At 38.3% G+C, this 16081-nt stretch overlaps 1 protein-coding gene across 1 annotated transcript in view; it reads left to right on the top strand.

Moving 5' to 3' along the window:
• Positions 1 to 1049: 1049 nt before the first annotated feature.
• satb2 (SATB homeobox 2) overlaps positions 1050 to 16081 on the top strand; it is a 29429-nt gene continuing 14397 nt past the window's right edge. The window contains exons 1-5 of the mRNA XM_063006109.1: positions 1050 to 1224; positions 5595 to 5777; positions 13370 to 13496; positions 14756 to 14879; positions 15722 to 15824. Of these exons, the coding sequence (XP_062862179.1) occupies positions 1050 to 1224; positions 5595 to 5777; positions 13370 to 13496; positions 14756 to 14879; positions 15722 to 15824 (712 nt within the window). The remainder of the gene's footprint in view (positions 1225 to 5594; positions 5778 to 13369; positions 13497 to 14755; positions 14880 to 15721; positions 15825 to 16081) is intronic.

Here is a 16081-nt window from a genome sequence, read left to right as displayed (position 1 = left end):
GGTTTAAAACAGATTGACAGATGAGCAGAACCTAAGACAGATAAGAGCATAGGTCTCCTCATAGTTTCAGTATGCATGCTACCCCATAGAAAGAGGAATTTTACAAAAAGTGTTTAATATTGGATGTTAATGGCAATACTTTTACAACAGAAACAGAATACAGAAAGTTACAAAATTAACTTTCTAGACTGCTAGACTGGCCTGCCTGAAGTACAGTGCTCTCTTCCTTAACAGCAATGACATTGGACTGTTGAGCAGTGTTATATCAAGCAAGAATGGAAAAAATGCTTTTATAATTATAATAACTGCTCAGTATCTTTGACCCACACACAGGTTTGTGCATACACTGCTCATTAATGTTTTTATTGAGTTTGTATATATGTCTGTGTATGTGTGTGTGTGTGTGTATGTTTTTTTTTTTCACACACATGCACATTGATAAGTGTTTTGGTCAAACACACACACACACACACACATACACACACACAAAACAGTTTACATTCCTTGTTAATGCTGGTGCAGAACAAGGTGCCTGCCTGTTTGTTGCAGTGATCGCAGTGATACGCTCTTAAAATTGGTCCTGATATCATTTACAATGAAAGTATCCTCGACTTTAGCTCAGTCACTCTGATTCTTCTCCTGCAGCTCCATATTTGCAAACTGTAGCTCAGACATTTAGATTTTTTTAATTGCATTATAAAAATATAGAACATTGTGTTTGTGTGAGTGTTTGTGTGTGTGAGTGTGTGTGTGTGTGTGTGTGTGTGTGATCTGAGTAAGACAAATGTTAAAACACACAAAAAATATGTTTAATGGATGTCATAACAATCAGATTTGCATCATAATCTTAAAGATGTTATACCTCTCATTTAATAAATTACTTTATTAAACGCAACTAAGCAAATTAATTAGCCTGATAACTAAAAACCTTCATTGAAATATAGATATCACAGTGCCCCTAATCTCTTTCTATCCATCTTTTTATTTGTCTCTGTCCTTTCTTAGGTCCATTCTCTTTGGCTGGAGTTCCTCCTGCAGTGTGGAGGGGAATGGAGCGTGGAGGAGGAGAGAGCCCCTGTTTGCGGGAGAGCCCTGAACGCCGAACTGCTTCCAGCCCAGACCCAAATGCCCCACCTCCAGGGAAGATTAGCCGCCTGGAGCTAAACGGTAGTCCCACTGGCCCTCGAAGTCGGCACAATGGGGTTTCACAGAGAATCCTGGGAGGTATGACCATGAGATCCTCTAATTAAAACAAACATTTTTTACAATCATGATCATTGATGTATTGTGGAGCCTAGCTAAAATTAAGGACTAAAAGAATCAAATGTATTTTTTATTTATTTAATGGAATGTAGTCGAGATGTTCAGTAGCATTAGTAAACCACATTTTAAACAAAATAATTTTAAGCAAAAAAAAATACAGGTCCTAAAGAAAAAGGCAGTGTTTAAGCAATCTGAAGCAGTTAGCATGACATTTTAGCTAGTGGCCAGCATGTTGCTTTTCCAGGTGGTTGCTTAGGTGTTGTAGCTAGTTGCACTGGTACATCAGTTTGATCCAATATTGTTGCTAGCTGGTTGTCAGGTTGTTGCTTTAATATCCCAGGTGGTTGCTGGAGTGTTGCTGGATGTTTGCTATAGTATTAAAGGTAGTTTCTATGTTGTTAATAAGCAGTTATTATGGTGTTTCAGGTAGTTGCTATGGTACTTTTGGTGGTTGCTAGGTAATTGTTGTGCTACCCAGGCTGTTGCTAGATGGTTGCTATGGTACCTAAGGGGATTGCAGTAGTATTCCAAGTGATTGCTATGGTGTCTTTTACAATTACATAATTGTGAAACACTATTTTGCATTTCACCTACTGTCCCAACTTTAGACTTGATCTTGTATGTGTAGATCTGTAAAAAGACCTATTTTTTTTAATAAGACATATCCAGGCAGACAAGACATATGTGCGCAGACAAGTACTAGCCTTTACACCTGCTGCCATCAGTGCTCTCTTGCCTGTTTGTTTACTCCCCTCTAAAGGCTGTGGGGTCTTTCTGAACATTTTATTAGACTAGATTAAAAGGCTAACCTGCAGCCTACAGTATGAATCAATTCTATCCTATACACTAATGTGGTCTGAGAAGTGTCCTGGGGACCATATAACACCAAGTGTTCCTAATAAAGTAGCACTGTAGGGGCCTGATTTATCACGCCTGGGTCATTCATCGACCGGAACTTCAAAGATGCATGCTCACACACACACACACCCACTTATACATATACACACAGTGTGGCTACAAACGTAGAATATTGGGTGTGGAGGACATAGCTGTTATTTGTAGCTAATGTTCCATGACGTCTTAAAAAAAAAAAAAAAAAACACATTAATGCTATTGTCACATGACTCAAAAGACTATTGTAAGAAACTATTTACTGATGTGCCAAATCATTAGGACCACTGCCTAATATGCTGGCAATACAGCACTTACCTGCCAAGACATGGATTCCACAAGGCATCTGAAGGTGTAGGTGTCCATTATCAGCAGGTCCTTCCAACTTCTGTACATTGCAATATGGATCTTCCTACAGTGCATTAATGCACGTGTGCCCGGCTGTCCACATGATCTTAGAGAAGACAGGATTTGTCAGACCAGTCAACTTTTTTTCCATTGCTCGATGTCCAGTTCAAATGTCTGTGTGCATATTTAATGATGGACGTATACATGTCTAATAATAAACAGATGTTAGCATGGGCACTATGACTGGCCTGTAATAATGCAGCTCTATACACAGTAGATTCGATGCACTATTCTGACACATTCATTTTAATTCCAGTAAAAAAATTATCTGTAATTTAAGCCACATTAGCTCTTCTGTTGGTCTGTACCAGATGGCATAGCCTCATATCCTCTGGCATCAGTGAGTCTTGGCTGTCCAACACTTGTCTGTGGTACAAGAAGGTACATAACATGAACCACAGTCAGTGGGTACTCACTGCGGCTGCTCTTTTGGAGATACTTTAACCAAGTTGTCTGGCCATGATGGTTTAGCCACTCAGGTTTTATGCTGCTCATATCTGCTGCATTCAAAACGTGTACTACGAGTAACTACTATCAGCCCGACACTTAATATATCCCTGACTGTGACATGCACGATTGCTGCAAAACAAGCATGATTAGCATGTTTTGGCTGATCAGTGTGTACAGGCATTATTGCATAAAGGCATATTGACCTGTCTGGGTTTGTATCTTGAGTTAGAAGAATAGACACACAGCCAAATAGACTCGTGAATACTTGGTATTGATGGGGTAGTTTTCAAAAGACTGGAATGGTTTATCACAGAATTACATTATTTTGCTGTTAGACTAAACTATTTATAGGTATAAATTCAAGTAAAATTAACATTACAATTACTGAAACATTTCTCATAGTGTCATTTAGAGCATTTGTTTGCAGAAAGTGATAACTGGTCTTGATCTAGTGGTCCTTCCCCCACACTTTAATTGACTTGGCTGTCAGAGCAGAAGAAAGCAAGGATTTTTTTATAGGATAAACTTCTACATGGCGTGATTTATGCATCCTTCACAAAGACAAATCTGCCAATTTACAGCCTTGCTGAAGCACCCCAAATCATCATAAATCCTAAGTAAAAATTTATAGTGAGTACAAGACACTGTGGCTTGTAGGCCACTCCAGGTCTCTGTCTCACAATTAGACGAACAGATGTTGAGCCAAGCTGAAAATTAGACTCATCAGAGATGATGACCTTACTCCTGTTCTCATCTGGCTGCAGCCACTTGCACAAATGCAATTATTATTGTTATTATAATTATTATAGTTGTTTTACAAAAATATTTATTTGATAATTTTAAAGGACATTAATAAAGTGCACTGCCCCAACACAACTGTAACTTGTTTTGGATAAAAGCATCTGCAAAATGACAAATGGTAAAATACAACTTTGAGTGTGAAAAAAACAAAACAAAAGCAAACAAATTGAGTAGTAAGCTAATGTTACCACTACATTCTTTCACAAATCACATCATAGAATAATATTCAAAAACACCTGACCTTTTTGCCTTTGTCCCAACTTTTTTGAGTGTGATGCAAGCATCATAGAGAGAGAGAGAGAGAGAGAGAGAGAGAGAGAGAGAGAGAGAGAGAGAGAGAGAGAGAGAGAGAGAGAGAGAGAGAGAGAGAGAGAGAAAGGCACTGCTGGGAGCTGCTGTGTGTTGACAGTTATATTTCCCTGTTGGGGAAAATTCACTTACTTGATTTGGCGCAGACCCACAGTGTGTAATTCACTCCATAAGAGCATTTGTGATTGTGAACTGTGAGCTGAGATGATTAATGGAGAGGAAATAGAAATATAGGAACTGACTGATTAAAACAAGAGGCTTGGTGGGTTGTGTAGCCTATAGATGTATAAATATTGCATGCGCATATGTATGTGACGGTGCATGGAATAATGTGTGTGTGTGTGTGTGTGTGTGTGTGTGTGTGTTTATGTTTGTGTGCATTTCAGCCAACTTGACTGTTATTATTAGCAATTGTCTGTTTAATGTCCACATTTCTTAAATGAATCTTAAGCCAACAGAATGCTGTAGAAGAAAGTACAGTGGATAAAATGTTTAATGAGAGCAGGTTTTGCACCGGTACAGTGATGATAGCGAGCATTAGTAAAAGACTATAAAGTTTGCATATCTGTTGCAAGTTCTATCATAGAGTTCCATGAGCAAAGTAACTGTTAGCACCGCTTGTAAAATAGAGCAGGGAATGTCTGATTAAGAGGCTGATTTGATAAAGACATTTGCTCCATATAAATATTTGCATGAACTGCCTGAACTGTTATAGGCTATTGCTTGTCCTGGCAGTTATTCAAATTAGTGTTATCACCAATTACCTATTAAGCATTTATCCTATTTAATCTAAGTAGTAGGTGGCAAACAGTGTTTTTGGAAATTCACCCAAACCCTCATCTTTAAAACCCAAGTCTTTAATCAGTAGCTCTCAAGTTGACGTGAAGTCTAGGCCATCTCACAAAGTCACACCAAATGTTCCAAAGTCATGTCCAAGGTCCTTTTAAAAAATGTTAAATCTTGAACTTTAAACTATTTTTGGTTAATTTTGATAGACTGTAGTGGGAAAGTCTGAGGAATTAAAAAAAAAAAATCTTAAATGATTAAGTTGCCAAAAAACAATTCATTTTAAGTTACATAGGGGGATCTAAGCTTCTGTCTAGTTACTGGAACCACAAAACAACCTGATATATCATTCAACAAAACACTGATATAACACATTTTATAATAGTAAATAACAAATGTTTTATGAAGTAAAATTATTGTAAGGTCATTACAGTACTGTTTAAAAAAGCATTATGTTTTATGTCTCTATCATGCATGAGCTTTTAACAGTAATACCTTATTCTGACTTTGGTCATTTGCACTGCTCGTTTGCATGGTCAGATGTCTTTTATCTAAGTTCTTAATACAGTGGAAAACAGCGAATGTCCAGTTCAAGGTTTCAATGCAAAATCATTATAACTGGTTATATACAAAACTAATTCTAAATAGTGTCTCACAATCTGCCGTAACACCTTCTCTCCTGGCAGGTCTGATGATCCCTGTGTTCTGCGTGGTGGAGCAGGTGGATGGAGGGATGGTGGTGGAGGGGGACAGTCGGGAGGAGCATGCAGAGTTTGTGCTGGTCAGGAAAGACATTCTCTTCACCCAGCTAGTAGAGACAGCATTGCAAGCTCTTGGCTACTCCCACAGTTCAGCAGCCCAGGCACATGGTAGGTCTACAACTGAAAGAAACTTTGTTGCATTGATCTCAACATTAGATCATAAGAAGTGGGTTCTTTATGTTTGGAGACATCCCCCCCACCCCCACCCCCACCCCTTCCCGGCTGATAGCACCAGCTGAGATCAAATCTGGATCTCAGCGGTGGTTGGTTTAGTGTAATACGCTGCTGTACCACCTGTCCTAAATTGCCAAATTAGGTATTAATCTGTTCTATTTTATTTGTTGTTGTTTTCTTGTTGCTGTCCAATCAGCAATTCTACAATTTTACACTTTTTTATTATTTTAAAATAATAAATAAAAACAAATAAAACACAGTCAAAAACTTTTTTATTTTACATTAAATAAAAGAAAGAATTTAAAATGTAACCTGTTGTCAGTGAGAATAAGTTGACACAAAGACCTTCCCTGTTCCCTTTCCTCACGTATATAAATGCAGCTCGTAAGCTGGGTGGAATCATGAATGTTTCAGAAACTTTTTATCCCAAACCCCATTATAATCTAGCCTAATATCTTGGCAACACTACTTGAAGCTATACTACACTACTTGTCAGGAGTTGTGTTATTGGGAAGGGACACACAAAACCATTACTGGGTAGAAGTGCCACCCTTCCTCCAGTTCCCACAACCCTGCTTAAATTGGTTATCAAATGTTCAATAACTACACATGGCATAAAAAGGTTAGATTTTTTGCATCTATATGCATTACCGTATTAACTGTCGCTGCTACAATAGGAAGATATAACAATTCACAGTTCAGTCACTTTTTTGAGCCCCAAATAACCACAGCACTGCATGTTAGCCTGACTGCTGTGCCACTGTCAGGACGCAGAGTTTAGTAAAAAGAAACAGCACAGTGTGCACATCTCATTAACAGAGAACTGAGAAGAACAATTGTGGTGTGTGTGTATCACGTATGCTGCTTTATTTATTTAAATATGAGTTTGAGATCTATTCTGGACTACATGTTTGTTTGTGCATGATGCCTCTGTACTTGCTGTTTGCCCATATTTGTGTATGTGAGTGTTTGTGTGTGTGTGCATTTGTGTGTGGATGTGTGAGAGTGTGTGTGTATGTGAAATACTGTAATTGTTTATGAGTATGCAGGCTAAATTAGGAACAAAATAACGTTTTAATTTATTGTTAGGCAGATGGTTGGCATTTTCTGAAAATTGGGAAGGTTTACATGTATTCTGTAAAGTATGCTGAAAATCTAAAACAGCAATTAAGCCACACTAACAAAGAATCATTTATTCCAAGAAAGGGCCCAAACTTAAACATTGCTAAACACATTTTTGTCTCATTCATTTTACAAAGGTATAATATCCACTTAATTAGATCATTTTGTTTAACAGAGAGACCAGACGTCTCAAACTGAAAACACATGTTTGCCTTTATACATTTCTGAGCCATCTTTTTATTTCCCATATCAAATGTCTCCAGTCTTATCTTAACAGCTTTGAGATATTTCATCTGAAGAGTAATTTATTAGAATTTCAGCAGAATGTTAAATTTGAATATAAAGATTTGATTAAAGTCAATTCCAGTTAAATGTTACATTTTACACGCACCTTAGAAGGTACTGTATTGCCTACAAATTCATAAATTATTGCCACATTTAACCCTACACTGCCCACTACCACTGGGATCAACTGGGTATGTAGTATATAATATGTAGTATGTAGTAGGGGTCTACATACAGACATGATTGGCTTTGTTTGGTGGTTCTGGGGATGGTTGAGGCCAAGTGATCGATTGGCATCCTGCCCAGGGTGTGTTACTACATTATGCCCAGTGATTTCACAGAAACTGGACTCTGTGAACCTGACCAGGATAAAGTGGTAGAAAAACATGGAAATGGAATGTGCATATGAGAGTCCTTTATAAAGCTTTCAAGAATTTACCAAGAACCATTTTAATCTGAGGGAGGCCACAGAAATTAGACAGGCAACTATTATCATTATAAGTTTATTTTTTAAAATAATTTATGGTTTTATTTAAAGTAAGTCTAAGTTGTTATTAAGTTAATGATCAGGAAAAACTAAATAAAACAGAGCACCACTAGAAAACAAACACTTCAAGACAGCACCACATATACACACCCTTTAATAAACACACCATGCCAAAAAAGAAAAAAATAGTAGAAGTCTGTGTATCTGTCCCTCTGTCTGTCAGTCTTCTATCGGTCTGTCGGGCGAATGCTTCTTCAAACTAAGGTTATTTTGCCCTCCTCCATATACAGCGAGACAGGGAGGGAAAAGAGCTCACTGTAAATGAATCATTTTTGTTTTGTTTTTTAAAATAAGCATTTATGTTAAATGAATAATTTCTGGCTTAAATTATACATTTTTCCCTCTGTGGTTCACGACCAAAATTACACAGAGTGCTGGCTATTTTCTCCCTGTTTGAATTGTGTCCTGCATAGCTGTGTTCCAGCGGTGTATTTAAGCTCCTCTCTCTGCACCACGGCCTTTCTTTAATTAGCCCGACCAGTAATTAACTGGGAGATATTGTTTATTTCAATTATAAGGGTCAGAGTTTTTTTATAGAAGCATACAGGCAGACCGGTAGTTTAAGGCTTCAGACAATTAACAGTGGTGATGGCTTACAGAAGTGCATTGTTGCCCTGCCACGTTTAACATGCAGCTTACTGAGGGTCAAACCGCCATCTGGGTCAGTTTGATGGAAAATGTGCCTGACACTATATGTGCAGACATTTGAAACTATAGCAGCTAGTGCATGTTTTAGGCAGTCCTTCAAAAAGACACATACATTACATGGCCAAAAGTATGTGGATGGCACTTTTGCAATACCAACTGCTAGTGCTATACAGGAGTATAAAGTCATTGGTAGCACTACACAGTTGTATGCAATCAACAAAACTTCTTGCATGCACCCAATTTGGAGGCTGTGCTGTCATGCTTTGATGAAAACCATAGTTTGATGAGTTTGGTGTGAGGTAAATTCTGTGGCCATAGTTTTGGAATGCAATGTCCAACAAGCTAATGGTCAGGTGTCCACATACTTTTGTACATACAGTGTGATGTGAGTATATAACATGAGCTTTATGAGTCTAGACTGATATAACAATTTAGTTTTTATGTACAGAAATTAAACAGACACATTTATATTCTATCAAACAAATGTTACAATTATTTTAATACTGTATTTTGTCTAACAAAAAGCACTGTAGAATCATAAAGAAAATGTTAGCACAATAGAACAGTAGGTAGGTTTTGGTGGTTCGAGGGTTCTAGGAGAATCCCAGCCTCCAGTAACTTTCTGTGTTGAGTTTGCAAAGCTTTGGCCGGTTAATAGCATCTACAGTGTATTTTTAAATTTTTAAAAAAATCTACATTATATGTGGCCATAGACCATAGGCTTGATTCCAAATCATGGCGTGTCATGTGTCTGTAGGAGCACTCATATTGGATGAGTTCCTCTCAATTGTCTTAAACAGACTTGAGATCAGTGGTTTTTGAAGGCCAGTGGTTTTTGATCCTCCACACCATTCACATCAAACTCATGTTCTAATGCATCCCCACAGTAACACAATCAAGCAGGTACATAAATGGAAAAGGACAGGAAAGTTTCTAGAATTCATTTGTTGTCACTTGTGTGGCTAAAACACATATTATTAATATGGAAGAGTGTCTACATTCTTTTTTCTCTTGCACTAATCATGATAGTACGGAGTCCTGTGGTCTTGCTGACTCACACACAGCGAGGCTTCACATTTATGCAGCAATGCCACTTAAACTCAGAAAAGCGTGTGTAGACAGGAACATCTATCACAATTCATTCTGTTACAGAGAGAGAGACTGTGTGTGTGTGTGTGTGTGTGTGTGTGTGTAGGGGGATTGTGTTAGCGGTTCGTGTGTATGATTGTATATGGATCAGTACGCTTAAGCTCAAGCCAAGCCACCAGCATACCACATGAAAGACCATCACAGCAAAGAGGAATTTTAATGTGGCAGTCCAAACAATAGTTTGAAGAGGGGATAAAAATGCCAAAGAGTATAAGCTTTCCGAGTTAAAAATGAATCATTAACGACCCCACCACATGGTCTGAGTGTCTATTCGGTCGCCTAGTGTTTTCTGGTAATGTTAATACATTTGTGATGCTGTCAAACAATCATTTTTACTTACTCTTCTAGATCTCGAGTCAGTCCATTAAAGGAAAAGCTTTGGAGTTACCAGCCTAATCATTACCAGCCTAACTGTGTATTGGTTATATGTTGTGAAGATGTCAGTGTATGAACTGGATGCCAGCTTAAGCGGGAATTGTTGGGTGGCTTGTACAGTTTGTCAGAATGCGGCCACAATACAACAAGCATTGCACAATGAGACAATGAGCTAAACAGGCTTGTCCCACAGAAATCAAAGCTCACCAGTAATATAAACACGGTCTGAAGAAAAAAAGACATGGATAGGAGATCTGAAGGGGAGTGGCACCACACAAATTGTCTTCATCTGTTTCACTTCACTCGAATTTTGTATCTTGGGAATACATCTGTGCTATAACTTTAGACAATGAATGCAAAACCTTCCAAAGGCTAATCAGCATGTAAACGAGAATCGAGTACGACTGCAAGGTGGCCTGGCATGTGTTGGGTTACTGTTTCTACCAGTCAAAACACAAACTCATTTTGAGAGACGCGACTGAGTGGACCGCCTGGGTGTTGTATAAAAGAGTTAGCTGTCTAAAGCTAACTGGTGTTGGCAGCGGTATATTGGCTGGGGGTAGGTTAGTCACTGTTAAGCCTCTTCTGCAGCTGGAGCTATTCAATTTACAGAAACAGCCTGAAGCACCACAAAGAGAAAGAGATACTCCGCCATAGTGCATCTGTCTCTCGTTTAGTGGACAGTAATGTGATTTGCAATGTTTAGCTTTCACAGCTTCAGCCTGTCCTTAATAAGACCAGGGGAAGCTTAAATCCACCTTTCCAGCTGGGCATTTCATTTCTGGCTGTTCATGCTAGGCATTTTTGTGCCCGGTGGCATGTGTGTGGGTGTGTGGGCCTCTTTTGAAAAATAGTGAGGTAAATAATGCAGTAACCAGAGGGTCCAATTTCCATATGCAGCCTATTCCAACAATGCTTGTGACATCTGGAAATAAATAGAGCGAAGTCAACGATATCCATTTTTAATGGCTCAGCGTGGTTCTTCAAAAACCTACAGGAGCGACATTTGGTGCTACTGAGCACTGTTTTTTTTTTTTTTTTGCTCTTACATGGCAGATCTGTAAGTGCAAAAAAGACCCCAGTGGTCTATATATTTTAGGTGGACACCAGACAACTGAACATAACATACAAACTATTGACATCAATATGAAGTAGTTCTGTAGTAGTCTGTGCTGCTTTAAAAGTCGTCAATGTACTAGGACACTGATAATATGCAATAAGGCCCTCTCACAGCCTGCATTCCAGCTCTTTCTAATGGATGGAGTAGACTCACAGGTCTCATCTGTTATCCAATTAAAATCTTTCATAACAAACCAGACATTTTTTGATAGAACTTGATATGTGCATAGTGGTGGCAGTGTCATGCTGAAACAGTAAAGTATATTTCCTAAACTGTTGCCACAACACTGGAAGCACACAGTTCTGTAGAATGCTACTGGACAGTGCCTTTAATAGACCTCCAAGACATAAAACAACACCCCCAGACTCCTTTTTCCCTTCTTCTCCTTCTTCTCCTGGCATCCAGCAAGCCTAATTTTACCCCCATAATAACAGATCATTTTTGCTTGATTTTATTAAAAGACTCCAAGAGAAAGATGACATTCTACAACAGTACAACTTTGAAGGACACTGAGCTCTTTGGTGTGACTCATTCCAAGGGATTCCATGGCTATATGTGTATTATGTGCAGTATCTCCTAGAATTTGGAAGTGGCCACTTGGAAATTGCATCTGTTTTTGACCATGTATTGTACGTCTATATATTGAACACAGTTGACCATCAGAAAATAATTTTGTTGGGTAGAATAATTTTTTCACTAATAATGATAATTTTTGGGCTAATAATACCTGAACACAAGGTGTATATTTAATTAAAGTCTTACAATAAACAAATCATGTGAATTTTAATACATAAGGTATTCAAACTGATATCAGGGATGAGCTTTATTGCATTATAGTTAATACTTAGTTAATTTGATAGGCTGATATCCCATATATCATGGGTTAAAGGTGGTTCAGGGACAGAGGTTTGCCAATCAAAAGAGGAAGTTCCAAATGCCTCCTTCTTCCAGCATGGTTGCTTAGGGACAGACCGATTACCCATATTATTTGTAAGACAATCGTATGACACTCAGAAGAGTAACACTGCTGCCTTGATTTAATGGACAACATCCCCCAGAGTGCACAACTTTATGGACTACACCTCAGCCATAAACAATCATCTCATCCTTTGCACAGTGAGAGGCATTTATAACGGTCAATTTGGGTTAATCAAACAATCATTGACAGGCGTTTATGGTAGGGCCATTAATGGAGGGGGCAGACATGGTTGTCCGAGGCATTGCTGCTCCTGCACGTCCTTGCTGGCTATAAAAAAGCAGGAGCGTCCCAGCGAGCTGCACTTAATGGGGCGGCCGCCAATCCCGTGTGTCAGGTGCTTCTTCCCTGCCTGATAAGAGTTTAATAGATAAGGCCTTATCATTACGGGTATTGTTCCCTGCTGTCTGCTTTTATAGCCTGGGATGAACCATTCCACTGGGACGAGAGACAGAGACTGTGAGACGTAGAGAGAGATGGACTGAAATACACTTTCCTGTTACCATGAGGCAATGCAAGTTGACAACACAACACACATATCAATAAACAATAAATAGTGACTCACCTTCCACTACACTGCTGTAACACCACATGTGAGGAGAAGTGCTGATCTGCAGTATACACAATGTTTACCACTGGGTTGTGTTTATGTATAAAAAGAGACCCAAGCTCAAAGTCAAGTGGTTAATTTGTGCGGCCTGTTATGCTAGCTTACCATCGCTGAGATCTGGATCCAGCATAGCTGGAATCTCAGCGGTGCTATCGGCGGGCCTTGGACCTCCTCGATCGGGGTTGTGGTCGCAGCAGTGACAAAAGGAAAGGGATAAGCTCCACTTGGACACAACTGGATTGGGTGCAAAACCAAGGGGAAAGAGAAAAAAAGAAAACAGAATGCCATGCTGATGGAATAAACTCGGGCAAGCTTTTGATTTGTAAAGTAATAACTGACTTTGAGGCAATGGTGTGAGTGCATAGGCAAAGTGGTTCTGGCTACCCCCACCATCTATTATTCACCACCCTGTATACCAGTCCACTTTTTTAATGTAGGTATAACCTGGTATAATCATCCACACATCTGGGGAAAAAACAGAAACATATTTTTTATGTACCCTTCCACTCGTGAAGTGGCCACCCCCTTGGTCACCCTGGTTATAAACGTTTAGATTAGAATCATTACTGACAGGATATGTGTAAAGGGGGTGTTCTTGTCCGTCATAGTCACATAATGGAAGTACATTGCAGAAATTGGTACAAATTTAATCAGATAGGTTAATCAAATGTGTGTCACTCTGTCTTGCACACAGGCATCATTAAGGTGGGTCGTTGGAACCCTCTGCCCATCCACTGCCTGACAGACGCTCCTGAGGCCACTGTAGCTGACATGCTGCTGGACGTCTACCACATGGTCACACTCCGCATCCAGTTACAGAGGTCAGATAATATGTCTCAAAATATATTGGAAGTAATATATGTAAGTAAATAAAATAAACTCACCCCACCAGTCTACAGGGCAGGTGAACCTGTTACAGTTTCCCCCAGCATAAAAGCTAAATAGTTACGCTACATTATATGAGCAAAAGTATTGGGACACCCCTTCTAAATATTAAATTCATGTGTTTCAACCACAAAAATTGCTAACAGGTGTAATACATAATTTATATTAAGAAAATTATATGCTTACAACTTTGCAGCAACATTTTAGACAAGGCCCTTTCCTGTTCCAGCATGAAAAGCTTGATTTAAAGAAACTCCAGTGGTCTGCACAGAGCCCTGACCTGAGTCCCACTAAACAGCTGTTGACTGACCTGGAACATCAATTGAGGATTTCTTGATCAACATCAGTGCCCAGCAATTCAAACATTCTTTGACTGATTTATCTGAAATCTCCCAGAGACAAACCTCAAAGTCTTGTGAGAAGCCTTCTGAGAAGAGTGGCTACTGTTATAGCTGCAAATATCACATAGAGGTCACTTTAACACCATTTTTTAATGGAATGTCCAATAAGCTCATGGTCAGGTGTTTAAATACTTTTGGCCATATAGTGTACATTTAATTATTAGATTAAATCACATGTAGATTTTATTGTTTCTTTGACCCAGTTTGCACCTGTTTGTCCAAACATATTTTATACTAATTATTTTCGACTCTTGTGATACTGCTTAACGTCAAATGCATTTTCAACCTGCTTGCTGTATCATATGTCATATGCAAATCAGCTTACTATGCTAAACTTTAACGGTCAGGTTTTTGGTTGTCAGATGCATCATAGAGAGATTGTATATTGAAAGTAATATGTTTAAAAATGCATTTCAAGCCACGTGTAAAGGAAATCGATTGAAACCTGTTAATTTTGCCTTTGTAGAAAAATCTAACCCCTATTTAAAACTGATAGTGAATTGTAAACAGAATCTTTAATTCTTAGAAATCATTTTTGTTCCATTATCATTAAGCACTTGATTTTGTTTTGTTGGTCACACACTTGGGCTTTTCACAACTATGGCCTCCCCGGGCAGTACTGTGTCAGAAAGAGTGGGAGAATAAAAAAAAGCTTTTAATGACTGCTCATCACATTACTTATGCATGGTTTGGATAAACAGGCACTCCACACGACACTACTGGAACGTTATTGTGTCTAATATAGTGATCAGGATGTAAAGAGTAATACAAAGTGACAGCTTCTATGATTACAGCTATGCTAAGCTGGAGGACCTGCCATCGGAGCAGTGGAACCATGCGACAGTGCGCAGTGCACTTAAAGATCTGCTGAAGGAGATGAACCAGAGCACACTGGCTAAAGAGTGCCCACTATCCCAGGTGACCACATGACATTTAGCATGTTATCCTTCCAGATAGGCAAGGCAAGGCAAGGCAAGTTTATTTGTATAGCACCTTTCATACACAGTGGCAATTCAAAGTGCTTTACATAAGGAAAAATTAAAAATTAAAAGCATTAAAACATTCCTGAGATCTAGAACCTCAGAAAGACTTCTTGCAAACATTTAGTTACAATTAAAAACATGAAATTCAAACAAGAGAGATAAAAATTAAGAACTTGAAAAATTCAAAGAAAATATTGTAAAATATACCCTACAATTTGGTAAATACGAAATTAAAACAAGAGAAATAAGCAAATAAAACATAAAAACTAAAAGAAAATATAGTAAAATATACCTTACAGTTTAGAGAATATGGAATTAAAACAAGACTAAAAGAAATATGGTAAAATGAGGGTAATAGTAAAAATATCGAGCTCAATCATAGGCACAAGAAAAAAGAAAAGTTTTTAACCTGGATTTAAAGATTTCTATGTTTGAGGAACATCTAATATCTCCTGGCAGTCTGTTCCAGTTATATGCAGCCCAACAACTAGATAGAACAGATAATTGGTGTTCCTGGTGTTCAATAGATAATTGTGCTATTTGATAATGTACAGAAATAAGCAATTTTATAGTGGTTGTATATGTGTATTACAATGATCATTTCCCATGAAAAAGAGCAATCTGTGGGATTTATGTATTTGTACATGCTGTTTTTAAGTAGAGCTTGCTGTGTGGGTGTCTATCCTTCTATTAATTGCTTGCAGATGTTTGTCTTTTGCCACTAGTCATTTTCTAACTGCCCTCTCATCCCTTGTTTTATTTTTTACCTTTTTCCAGAGTATGATCTCCTCCATAGTAAACAGTTCCTACTATGCTAATGTCTCAATTTCCAAATGCCAAGAATTCGGTCGATGGTACAAAAAGTTCAAAAAGATTAAAGGTAAGATCTGAATTCCAGTTCAGTCATAAGCCCCCATTTATATGATTTAGTTCAAAATTGTTTACACTTACAGCATTTTAATGATAATGCAGTGATACCCACCTATTTACCACCAAATTCCAGATATATGATGTTTTTTACACTGATTACTGAAGTAAGTCATATCTAAGTCAGACCTATTTTTTGATGAGGGCAAAACTAATTTTCGACAGGCAGACAAATTTCTTCCAAACCACAAACTGATTACACAATTGACA

This window comes from Trichomycterus rosablanca, chromosome 12 (genome assembly GCF_030014385.1).
Source record: "Trichomycterus rosablanca isolate fTriRos1 chromosome 12, fTriRos1.hap1, whole genome shotgun sequence".
Lineage (NCBI taxonomy): Eukaryota > Metazoa > Chordata > Actinopteri > Siluriformes > Trichomycteridae > Trichomycterus > Trichomycterus rosablanca.
This window is presented reverse-complemented; position numbering and strand designations above follow the sequence as displayed.